The following is a 13,088-nucleotide window of genomic DNA, read 5'->3' on the forward strand; positions in this document are numbered from 1 at the left end:
CAGCCTAGCATAAACTTTTAAGGATTGAATGTCACGGAAGGATTTTAATTCTCCATTACTGATGAAACTTAGCTTAGCTGGGTAGGTAATTTTGTTTGAAATTGTTTATCTTTCAGAACTTTGAAGACTGGGTTCCAAGCTCTCCTAGACTGAAGTGTTTTTATAGATAAGTCTGCTGCTATATACTAAGTGGTCTTCTTCGGAGGTAGTCTGACCTTTCTCTCTTGCTGTCTTTAGGAGTTTTTCTTTTATACCTACTTTGTGTAGGCAGATTACTATGTGTCTAGGAGTTGGTCTTCTCGTTTGATGTCTTGCAGGGGTTCTCTGAATCTCTTGTGTTTGAATAATCACGTCACTGCTGAGTTGAGGGAAGTTTTCTTGGATAATTTCATGAAATGTTTGCTCCAGGGTGATCTCTGTCTCTTTATCTTCCTCAGGGATTCCAACTAATCTTATGTTTGGCCTCTTGAAATAATCAATCATCTCTTGGAGATTTTGCTCTGTCTTTTAATCTTGTTTTCTATGTTTTTAACAGTTTGGGTTAGTTCCATATTTTTGTCCTCAAGCTCTGAGATTCTTTCTTCTGCCTGGTTAATTCTGCTTTCCATGCTTATCAGATTGTTGTTTATTTTATTCACTGTATTCTTTATTGCTGTTATCTCAGTAATCAACTCCTTCATTCTTTCCTCTTGTCTCTCCTCATTTCTACTTCTCTCTATTAACATCTTTATACCTGGGTTTGTGGTTTGAGACCAGTCATCCTGGGGACTCTTCATTGTTTGAATTCCGAAGTCTGTATTCTCAATGTGAGACTCATATTCTTCCTTTGGTTTTTCTTCATTTGTGTATGTTTTCCTCACCCCTCCCCTTTTGTAACCTCTTCTTTAATTCTGTTGTTCAGAGATGGGGGAATAGCTTTCATTTCTGTTTACTCAATCTCCTATTCTTCCTTATGTAGATCCTCTGGTTTTGTTCATTTCTGAAGCTGGATCGGGGTGGGGCCTGTGCTTTTTGCAGTTTTGAGATGTAATAGAGTGGGGAACTATGATTCAGAAGCTATCTGCAAGTCCTAGTATTTGCTGACAGGTTTGTGGGCCCCCTGGAACCCACTTCCCACTGTCTTGCAATCTGTCCATGCAGTGGGGATGTCTGTTTGCCTCCTGAAAGGAAAATGAGATAAGAAAAGGGAAAAGAATGGAAAAAGGAAAGAGGAAGATGAAAAGGAGGTGGAGAGAAAGAAGAAGAGGGAAAACAGACAAGCATACCAGCTAACAAATAAACAGAGAAACAAGCAAAGACAGAAAAAACAAAAAGACAAAAACATACAGACAGTCATACAATCAAACAAACAGCCCCACCCCCCTCTTGGTGTACTCTTCCTCAAAAATACTGATACATAAATAGAAAATCTAAAAAAAACAAAAACAAAAACAAAACAGAAACAAAGAAAGCACAAAAACAAAAACAGAAAGAAGAAAGCTAAAACTAAACGAAAAACAAACAAGAATAAAAAAAAAACCTTGCTCTGTGGCCGTTTCTGTAACTCCAGGTTCCTTTTAGGCCTCCTTCTTAGGGAGCAGCTCTGGTCTCCATCCCCTCCCCTCCACTTCTACTCTCGGCAGGCTGATAGGGTTGCTTTCAGTATGGGTCAGATGCCCCATGGACTACTGTGGGAGGAGGATGGATCAGATCTGTACTCACCCTACTCACTGCTACTACTGTCAAGTCTCCCACTTAGATCTGATGTGTCTGTGCCTGTTCCAGCATGGGGGAAAGGATGTCTGTCTCTCTGAGTCTGATTAGATAATAGCCTCTGGGTCCTAAGATGGGGCTGGGCAGAGCTGGTGGGGCATTGTAGGTCTCTGTCCAGTCCTGAGATTGAGAATGGTGTCTGTCAGCATCTCGTCCCTGGTGTTGGAGCTTTATTCTGGATTTCCGTGACCTGCCTTCTTCATGGTTCCCTCTGCTTGTGCCCAGTCTGCTGCTGCAGGTGATTGTGTGGGCTGGGTGCCAGGTGGTGATGGGAAGAGAGCCCTGAGAACAGCAGATGGTCCTGCATGCCTGGGTCTCTAATCTCAGGGTGTTGGTGGGTTGCAGTCACCTCCAGAGGAATACCCTGGGTGTATGAACCCGGGTCTCCCCTCAGACAGACTTTCGCTCACCCGCTGGCACACGCCCACTCATGCAGAATGTCTTTATGCACACCCGCTTTTGCAGAGACTCTCACAGTTCGACTTGTTCTTTCGCCATTTTCCCCAGAAGCTACTCTTGAGATGTTTCTTCTGTAAATTGTGGCACAGTCTTCTAAAAATTTCCAGATAAAAGCTTTGATTGATCATTTTATCTGTAGGAACAAATTCCTAGTGTACTACAAGGGACCTGCTCTCCAAAACGATAATTCTGGCATTTTTTGGACCCCCCTTGTATGTGGAAGCTGGGGTCCAAGGGTTCACATTTTCTTCAGATTCACTCAGTGAGTCAGTGATGGATCTCACTCCTCTTGGAATCACTTCTAGAATCACTAATCCCAGGCCTTATTCTTGAGGTTTCTAGACTTTCTTCTTCTGATCTTCTCATGACCCTGATCTTACAGACTGTTCACTACCATCTTTTCCTGAATCCCATTTGAGACAGAGGGAGCTACGAGGAAAGGATAAACCTGAGGGCTCTTGACAAGGTCTTTACATGAGTGATTAAAGCCAGGAACTGAAAGAGGTAGAAGAGTCAAAGGTATCTCCATAGTGTCAACCTAAGGGAGCAGAAGAGTGGTGGTATCACCAAAACAAATTGATAGTTGAGAAGTCTTATTCCTGGGTTGTTAAATCAGGTTTTAATTCCAGGGACTCTATTCACTGGTTAACCATGAGCAAGTCTCTTAGCTTCTCTGAGCCTCAGTTTCCTTATCTTTTTTCTGAGTATAACCTTACCTGACTTTCATGTTTATTTTATTTGTTGATCAAATGATGCAATACCTACAATGTGCTTTGCAAAGAGTAAAGCTGTATGCACATGTTACCCATTGTCAGTATCAGATACATTATCACAAGAGTCAGATTGTAAATGGAGGCACCGGCTTCTTGGCTAAAGTATGCTTATATCAGGAGCCAGCACACTGTGGCTCATGGCCCATTACTGGCCTGCTGCCCGTTTTTATATGGGTCCTGAGCAAGGAATTTTTTTTTTTGCATTTAAATAAGGCTGAAAAAAATCAAAAGAAAAATATTTATGATCTTCAAATGAAATTCAAGTTTTAGTATCCATAAGTAATGTTTATTGGAGTGTAACTGAATCTGTTGTATTGTCTATATATTGTCTATATATTGTCTATGGTTGCTTTTGTGCTACAATAGTAGGATGAGTAGCTGTGACAGAGACCATATGCCCTGCCAAACCTGAGATACTTACTGTCTGGCTCTGTGTAAGAAAAGTTTACCACTCTGTTTCCTTTCTTCCTACCTGTTGAAGCTTCTGAAGAGGGGAGAAAATTTAAGAAAATCTTAACAAAATTTTAAAAATATTTTTGTTTGATAATATAGGTAAAGTAAGAATTTGTCATTTTTTAAAACTCTCTGATGCTTTTAAAAATAAATTTTGTTCAGTGTTGAAATGGTATTATAACTTTAGAAGATAATTTAGGATAAAAAGAAACCTTATTACCAAACACAAACTACCCTTAACATGGCCATTCTGACATGTTTACGAAAATGAAGTAGATACTTCCTTCTACTCTTGACTTATGTATTTCCAAATGGCTGTAGTCGTGCTTTACATTAGATTTTCATAGTTGAGAAGTCCTTTCCAGTTAGCTTTCATAAATATTACTTGATTATTGCTTTTATTTTTCAAAGTGGTTACACTATGATAGAATGGTACAAGGTGCAATCTCTGTATATATCTCAAAAATGCTTCCTGTTCTTGCCTTTGGTCCAATTATTTCTACTTCAAATATGACTGCAATTGCTTCTCTCTAGAGCCAGTGCTGGACAGCCCGGGCTTGCCCATTGCCCTTTCCTACCTTAATCTCTGCTCAAGTGCAGCATTCCTGCTGAGCTTAAAGCCTGACAAAGACAAGGAATAAAACCAAAGAAAAAAATGTCAGAAAAAAAAAAATGAACTCGATATTTTAAAGAATTTCCTCTCTCTTTAGCCAGACCTCTTCTTAAAGCATTCAATAATAATAGAAAAAATATTTGGCAAACAAAAATATTTTCTATTTATCTAATAATAATGTGAGGGATGTTTGTGCTCTCTGTTGCATTTTTAAATAAGCACAAATAAAAGTAAGACCATTATTGTCATCATGTTAATACTGTTTAACAGCATTAATACAGAACTGTATTTACTGTATTTAATACAAAAACCTTCAATATATCAAATTAACTTAACACTATGAAATATAGTAAAAGATCACTACTTATATTTTATTCTCTTATTTTTCACAGTGAGAAGCTGGATGGAAAAATTAAAAGATAAGGTAGGAAATGTATTTTCTTTTCTTTTTTAAAATTTATTTATCCTGAAGAACATATAGATTTGTGAAACAAAAGATCTCCAGAATAGGGGTGCTTTAGATTATTATTTCTGATTCTGGTAATCTACTCAAAGACACAGGGCTATTTCTGGGTGCCCTGCAGGAAAGGTCTTCCTTTAAATATCTTCTTGTAGAACACAGGAGACACCATATTCTTTGGAGTACCATTCATTTTTATAAAAGTAGAAGAACTTACCTTGTTTGTTATGTTCAATGGAATAATATCCTTGATATATGGGGAAGTTTCTTCTAAGGAATTTCAGGAATGTAATCCCATTTTCTGGCATTTTTTTTTTTGTGCCAGTGTGAGGCTCTCTAGGTACATAGTTTATCACAGTGCTGCTACTTGCTAAGTGTTGATGAGCTGACCTGTCTGGAATGGCCAACTACAGAAAAACATTCTCTTCTCTTGCATTATTCTGCCATCCACATAGTGATTGGCAATATTAACTTCCTTTCAGATTCATATTGTTCATTATCTTTTGATTTTCAACTCTTCTTAGGTTTTCACTTTTGGTTACTTTGTAATTTTGAACTGAATTCCTCATAAGAATATTGATGGAGTCCTGAATTCCTTGCTGTGGACTGTGTCAGATCCATTATCACTGCCCATATCAGATTTCACTGGGGTTTTAGTTAAGTGGACATCTTTTCACGGTTAAATATTGAGTTACCTCCAATTCACTAGGCTCAATGTACTTCTGTTGATGCATTCCATATCTTTTTTTAAATTTAGTCAATTTTCTCCATATTTGAGTTATTCATATTTTACTACAGCTTGATATTAAGGATTAAAAGAAAACATTCAATTGCAAGTAAAATGATATAATTATATTAATTCTCCTCACTGTTATTTTTCTGCTACTCAGTAAAATTGAGCATATATAGTTTTTGCGGAGACTATTTTGTGTTCATATACATTAAAAGTGACATTGAAAAATGTTGAGGCTGAGATTAGTGGAGGCCATTTTGTATTTGTAATGGACCCAATTGTGCAAAGGTGGTATGATCAGATGGACTGAAAAAGACTTGGGGGAGAGAAAAGCTCAACAGTTTAGAACTGGATATATTTACATTGGTGGTGCTTCTTGTTATTTTTCAGGGAAAAATGTGATGCAGTAAAAATTAAACAGGCTTTGGTATGTTACTCTAGGAATTCATAGGTCATTGTTTCTATAAAAATATCCTCTCAATTGCAAGAAAAAGGACAAAAAGTAGACTTAAAATATATTTTGGCATGTAACCTGTTTTGAAATTTGACACTGCAAAATTTCTCACCTGCATGTATATATAGCTTCACTACTCCCTTTAAAAACATCTGTTCAGTTTTAGAGAAAGGCTATATTTTTATTCCTATGAATCCTTCATTTTTAGTACCTTCTTCATACTCTTTTTCATCAAGAGAAATAATGTGTGACCCTTAGTTTTCTGACTTATCTTCAAGTTTTTCCCAGCTTGCACTTCACTTTTCCTCTGTAGTAATTTTTTTTTTGCAGTATGTTTGAATTTTTAAAAATTGGAAGAAGAAAATTCAAGACTCCTACAGGGGTTGTCTTATTTAATGCCTGTGTCCTCATCTTTTGACTCTTGAAGGGACTCATTTAACTCTTCAACGTAACCCTTCTTTCTCTATGCTTGAAATATTATGTGCTCACTTGATATGTCTATTTATATGTGTATACACATCTCTCTATATCTATCTATCTATCTATCTATCTAATCTATCATCTATCTATCTACTTACCTATCATCATCTAGTCTATCTTTCTATCTATTATCTATCATCCATCCGTCATTTATAAAAATCTTGTTAGTCATTATCTTTAGAAACCAGATGAGAGCAAAACTATTATCTCTTTAGTGAAAATCACATAATCCTTAGAATTGAAAAGCAAACTACATATTTAACTGAGCTCTTTAACCAAGCCAGAACACCTTTTCAGGTTAGCTTCATTTAATTGTTCTAATTTTGGGTCTCTACTTGTTAGCTGTATTCTAGAAAGGGTGGTGTTCTCAAAAGTTCTGAATTATTCCTTTTGTTGTTGTTGTTTAACCTTTAATTAGTTAATCCTAATTAATATATAATTAGGATTAAGATCAGTTATGAGTGATAGACAACTCCCCGTGACAATAGCTTAACCAAGATAGAAATTTACTTCTCATGTATGAGTCTGATTAAAGCTATCAAGGGTTAGTAGGGAGGGACATGGTGACAGGGGCTCAAGCTTCTATTTGATGCTTCACCATTTGTGACCTTAATTCCCAAGGTCACCCCATGATCCTGGATGGCAGTTTCAGCTTAATCACATTCATATTCTAGCCAGAGGAAATAATGATAAAGAAGGGAGGACAAAAATACTCTGTCATTCTTAAAGGGGGAACAATAAAGACTCTGCTCCCCTTTCCAAGAACATGTCTTGGAATTTACATGTGCCACTGACATATCTTCTTGGTAAAATTTATCACATATCCAGCTACCCAGAAGGTGAAGGGAAGTAATCTTTATTTTGTGCCCAGCCTTCAATTGAAAACTCTTTTGCTGTAGAAAAAGGGAAGAATGAATATTGAAGGACAGTCTCTATATTCATTTCGTCATTAACCTTCTTCTTGGTTAAATAGTGATGCTTGTTAGGCAAATCTCAATTTGGCTATCTATTAATATATCTTTTCAACATCTAAATTGCTTCTCAGAACTGAAGATGCATAACAATTTTCATTGTGTGATAAAGACAGCCCTGCTGTTATGTTACCAAAACCATTCTGTTTCTTCTGGCTTTAGGAAACAATCCAGAAAATGAATGACCCAGACTATACTTCATAGCAGTGATTCTCAGTGTGATCTGGACCAACAGCATCAGCATCACCTGGGAGCTATTAGAAATACAAATTCTCAGACCCCACCCTAGACCTACTAAATTAGCAACTCTGGGAATGGGACTCAACAAGCTGTGTTTTCATAAATCTGACTGGTGATTCTGATGCATGCTCAAGTTTGAGAGCCCCCATTTTGTAAAAACCTTAAGGACATTGTCTCAATTCAGCAAACTTTAGGCAGTACAGTTTATCATTTAGTTTTCTTATAGCTTTCTTGACAGCAGATGTTTCTGAACAAATATATTATCCTGAGAAGAAAGGCTACCTTTCTCTTAAACTTCAAACAAACAAAAAACTCCAAAGCCAACCCAACAAAAACAAGTATATCTAGTAATATTTTGATTTATAATCTGATTTAAAAATTTTAAAAATTATTTCCAAACTTTACTTGGAAATAATTTAAAATTTACAGATAGGATACAAGAGTAATAATGGTACAAAGGACATCTTTCCTCCTCTTCTCAGATGCACCTGTTAACATCTTACCCCATTTGCTTTATCATTAGCTGTCATATTCTCCTCCTCTTTTTTTTTTCTTAGCCATTTGGGCATATGTTGCATATATCATGACCCATTTACCCCTAAATACTTGTATGTATTTCTTAAGAGTAGGAATATTTTGTAAGCAAATCTTTGTACAGTTATTATCTTAAGTATATTTAATATCCACATAATACTTTTATGGAATATGACATCTTTTTTTTTTAACAGATCCAAACTATCCTTTATAAAAGCATTTTTTCTCCTCTCATTCAGGATCTGATCTAGGATTATGTAGCACATTTAGTTGCCATGTTTCTTTAATTTCCTTTACTCTGGAACACTTTCATAGCCATCTTTTGACTTACATGTCATTTTCACATTTTTAAAGAATACAGTTCTTTTTTCCTTTTTAAAAAGAAAAATAGAATGTTCCTTACTCGGGCTTGCCAGGGGAAACTGCCAGGGGAGGAAGGGGATACACCTCATCAACAAGGGTACCTGCATAATGAACATTTGTATACATTTTGGATTGTTCCCCACACACCCAAAAACCAAAAAAACAATGTTCTTTAAGTTTGTTGGATGTTTCCTCATGATTAGATTCAGGTTATGCATTCTGATACAGTTGTGTCTTTCTCAGGGTGTCATATCTGTGTATGCAATAATTTTGAACAGAGAAAAGGCACTCAATAGACTATGTAACTTAAAAATATATGCATGCTGTCTTACTTATTTCCATTTGTGACAAAATCAAGTCATGGGCATTTCTAAAGGAAGAGCTTAGTCAGTTTTAAAAGAATGGTTACAATATATTTGAAGATGATAGGTTGCTTTGCTCCCTTCTTGTAATTTCAAAGCAAAGCAGATACCACAGTGGGGGAGGAGAAGAGGGACCAAAAAGAGAGAACGTACCTGAATTTTTGTGAAATCTATATGATTTAAAACTTTAGAGTTGATTTAACCATTCCACAATGTAAATATACTTTAAAATATCATGTTGTACATGGTAAGTATATACAGTTTTATATGTCAATTTAATGTCAATTTAAATGTTTGAAAAATAAAGTTCCAGAAATAAGAAATCTAAATGTATGCATAGGAATGTGGAAATAGTGATATATTTGGGAATATTCATGTTATAGATGTGGGGTTAAATTACACAGCACTCAGAGGCCCACTCGGAGGCTAATCAAGTTGACCTTCTAAAAGCTTGGATATCATTTTCTGAATGTACAGCTCTGAAAAGCCAAATCAACTGGGCTTAAAGTTTATCATATTTCAGCGTGTACATATGTTTCCATGCACTGGGAATGGTGATTTAAAAAAAATACTCACAGTCCTGGTGAGAGCTATTGTCCAGTATCTTCCCACATGGAAAATTACAAAGTTTTCATAAGCCATCAGTAGATCTGGAAGAACTTTAGAAAAAGTTTGGGTTTCTACAAAGCATATTAATTTATTGAAAATGACTGGGCTTTGTTTCTTTGGGAAAATTACTTAGTATGCTGATGAACACTGCTGTTGTTCTCAGATTAATGGAAAATTTTCTATATTTTGCCCTAACTTAAGACATGGGGAGGCAGAACCAGTGGGGAGCCAGCTGAGTGCAAAAGGAGGGTGCTGCAGTCTTGTGAGGTCTCGTCTGTTCCTTGGACATTCTGCTGGAAGTATGGGAAGTGTCACAGCCTGCATACTTCAGCACTTTTGGGAAAACCTTTATTCTCTGGCCTTCTCTGTTTTTGACTCATTTTGAAAGATACTAAAAATGGATTGTGCTGTATTAGACATTTTAGAAATGGTCAAATAAATGAACAGACTAGACTTCATGGTCCCATCTACCCCCCTGGCCCAATAATGCCCATCCAAAAGTACTTATTACAGGTTTTAAAATTTAAGTGTTTCTGTGTTGTGTCTCAGTGGGCTTTTAGGAGGGGTTTCCTAGGAGACAAATCAATCTTTTTGTTTTCCCATGAAAAGGCTCTAGGTTAGTACATACTCCTCTAGCCCCCAGGAGTCTTATTGGTTAAGGTACAGGGATCACCCTTAGTATGATGGCCTTTCTCTGAGCTAGGTGGGTTCTGTGCTACTTACTCAAGCCCAGGGATATGTGGGGATCATGCTGTTCTCCATGAACCAAGGTATTCATAGTGACACCTTGGAGACATTGGAGACACACATGAGTTTGATACCTCCGGGCTCTTTTACCCATGTTGTTAGCAGTGATCTTTGTGCCCTTCTGTGCTACTTCCTTTCATTGGGCCTGGCAACACTCAGAATTCCTCCCCAACTCCCAACTTTGGTCTTGTCCATTGGGCAGATTATTCCATTCATAGAAATGAATCCGTTTTGTGTACACACTCTCTCCTTGCCCTTCTCTGCATTTTTTCCAACATGTAATATCTCCCCTCTTGCCTTTGCAGGCCCCTTCCTGTTGTTTCCAGAAGCCCTCACCCTTTATTCACTCACAAGCACTTTCGGTTCTCTTTTCTTACTGTAAGGCAGCTAAGACAGAGAGGAAGAGGGGAAAGACAGCCACCACTGTCAAGGTCCTGCTTTCACCCTCCAAGAGACACAGTATTCCAGAAGACACTTCAACCTCCTTGAAGGTTGACTGTGGCTGATATTTCCAATTTATAGCATTTTAATAGTCCTGGCATTCTCAGAAGCTTGCTTCATTCATCTTTAGTACAAATTACATTTCTGTCACCCCAAACTGATGTTGACAAATGTGCATAAGCAAGTGGCTGCAGGTGCCACTGGGTCTGGCTTATTTATTTCAATATTTACTTTGAAGTATTTGAAATAGCCCCAAATAGTCATAACTCCTATTTCTGTTGCCTTCTCCCTGAAAAGTAACTTTATTCTGGGTTCTGTTTTATTTTATAATAAGGCAGACAGGAGAATTCAGTGTCAAAAACCCTACTGCCATCCAGCAGAAATGAGAAACCCAGGGCGGTGGTTTGTTTAGCATCCTAATGCTTTCTTTTTCTCCACAGGCTGGTTATATGTCTGGGATGCTGGTGCCTGTAGGGGTTGGGATAGCCGGAGCCTTGTTCATCTTGGGCGCACTCTACAGCATTAAGGTTATGAATCGCCGACGGAGAAATGGCTTCAAAAGACATAAAAGAAAGGTACAGAACCAACAACTGCAAAACTTAATCAGTTTCAGAACATTCTTCACTTATCTAATTTGCTTAAGAAAGCACACGGGGCTTAATGATGCATGAACACTATTGACGTGTCCAGTGGTTTGGATTAGCTGCTGCAGCTGCTCCCTTGACTTTCGTTTGTTCGTGTGTCTTTTAAAGAGGCCCTGTTTCTCAGTTTTCTCTGTGGCAGAAAGAGTTTAATGCTTTTCTGTTTTCTTTCTCCAGCAGAGAGAATTCAACAGCATGCAAGATCGAGTTATGCTCTTAGCCGACAGCTCTGAAGATGAATTTTGAATTGGACTGGGGTTTAACTGGGATATTCAACAATGCTATTATTTTATTTTTTATTTTGGGGCAAACAGCAAGAAAGAACAACATCCTGCCATATTGCTGCTATCAGGCCGTCAGTCCTAGTATCTGCTGGGTAGTAGATTTTTCTTGTACTGAGCAGAAAAGGCATGCTGTATACTAAATGTATTATGCAGTGTTTGTTTTATTCTGTAGTGAATTTCCACAACTGCAGGCTGCCACTTATAAATCGGCAGCATATATGTTGTTTAGTAGGAGTTACTACTTAGGTAGAGTAAATATTTTGTGTTTTTTCACAGTGTCTTTTCTTTGGTTTGTATTACCCGCATTAAGTATAATGGTCATTGCCACCAAGGCATGCTTGACTTTAACATAGAAATCTTAACAAAGAGTTACTTCTCATGAGTGTACTCTACCTACTTGAAACCATAGGCTTGTGGGCCACAGTACTTACTGCATTCGCATCAAAACTAGCAGCAACTCTGGATGAAATATTTTTCATTAAGATCTCTCAGCATATTAGGATTATATGTAGATTTGTATGTATCTTGTATTATGTACTTCAGTCTCCTAGTTTTATTATTTTTCACCTCCTGTTTTAACCTTATTCTTGGCAAGGAAAAAAATGCACCAGAAATGATATAGTATTGACTCTCAATGTGCGCTTGCTTTCTTAAATACTGTGATTGAGTTCGACAGAGGTGTTCATGTTTATCATTGAGATATTCCTTTTTTTGTACCATTTGCCTTTACCTAGAAGAAATGAGAAAGTATCAAGATCAAAATGCAGGTAGATCAGCTCCCAGAGCATTCATCTTTGCCATTCTGTTGTGCTTGCGTAGTCACTACTTTGACTAATTCAGAGTGTTGCTTTCCCACATCTATGTTCTTGACCATGGAAAGAGTGGGATACCATTAGTCCTTATTTGGCTTTACTAGAAAAACAGACATTCTCTGGTAGAAGCAGGCCCAGTAGCCAGAGCCCTGGTGTACAACAGAGCTCGTGGAAGACCACCTCTTTTAGGACATTTCACAATGGGCATGTTGGACTCTTTTAGATCATTTCTCATTTCCCTTGGAATGTAATTTCCTGCCCTACACCAAATAGGGTATTTAAATCTGGGCCTTTGGGACTTGCAGTTAGTTGAATTTTGGGGTAAATACTTGGTCCATTTTCATGGAAGAATAAAGGTACTAATATCCTCACTATGGAGGACTTGTTCACATTTATTAGTTTATTATTATTGTTTTGCTATGTTCACAGCAAGTTGCACAGTTATTCTTCATAGCTATTGTGTGAGGTAGGACATATGAGTGTTTCTGACCCCCCTTTGGCCGAAGGTGGAACTGAAGCAGAGAAGTGAAATGATTAGCCAAAGTTACACCTGGAGAGAATCAGCATGGGAACCCATTTGGACTCAAAACCATGCATCCCTGTCTTAAGTTCAGTGGCCTTTTCACATACTTTGGAGGAAGCAGTGACATTTCAGAGTCCTTTAAAACAAAGATTCTAAAGAAACAGCAGCTTGCTTAGGCGACATAGGATATGAGTTTCTGTCTTGGTTAAATGAATGATGCCTTTTTAATTTCTCTCTTACACAAGTTTTTTCTTCGCTGTCTCAGTTATTTTCTTTATAATCACATAAATTTAAATATCATCTGAAACTAATAGAGAAAGCTTCTTAGAATCCACTTTTGAATGATGACTGACTCACAAGAATGTTTTCATCAAATAATTTTAA

At 37.3% G+C, this 13,088-nt stretch overlaps 1 protein-coding gene across 1 annotated transcript; it reads left to right on the forward strand.

The window, feature by feature from the left end:
• Nucleotides 1–4,447: 4,447 nt before the first annotated feature.
• On the forward strand, nucleotides 4,448–12,552 carry LOC103255824 (uncharacterized protein C14orf37 homolog). Its single transcript, XM_008053767.1, has 3 exons — nucleotides 4,448–4,474; nucleotides 10,885–11,019; nucleotides 11,263–12,552. The coding sequence occupies exons 1-3, from the start codon at nucleotides 4,454–4,456 to the stop codon at nucleotides 11,329–11,331; spliced, it is 225 nt and encodes a 74-aa protein (XP_008051958.1). The 5' UTR covers nucleotides 4,448–4,453; the 3' UTR covers nucleotides 11,332–12,552.
• The last annotated feature ends 536 nt before the right edge of the window (nucleotides 12,553–13,088 follow it).

Source organism: Carlito syrichta, unplaced genomic scaffold, assembly GCF_000164805.1.
Source record: "Carlito syrichta isolate Samal-C Ts95f unplaced genomic scaffold, Tarsius_syrichta-2.0.1 Scaffold288432, whole genome shotgun sequence".
NCBI lineage: Eukaryota > Metazoa > Chordata > Mammalia > Primates > Tarsiidae > Carlito > Carlito syrichta.

Coding starts and splice junctions, on each gene's coding strand:
- LOC103255824 (XM_008053767.1), top strand. CDS start 4,454: ATGGAAAAATTAAAAGATAAG. Junction 4,475..10,884: donor TGGAAAAATTAAAAGATAAG/GTAGGAAATGTA, acceptor TTTTCTCCACAG/GCTGGTTATATGTCTGGGAT. Junction 11,020..11,262: donor TCAAAAGACATAAAAGAAAG/GTACAGAACCAA, acceptor TTCTTTCTCCAG/CAGAGAGAATTCAACAGCAT.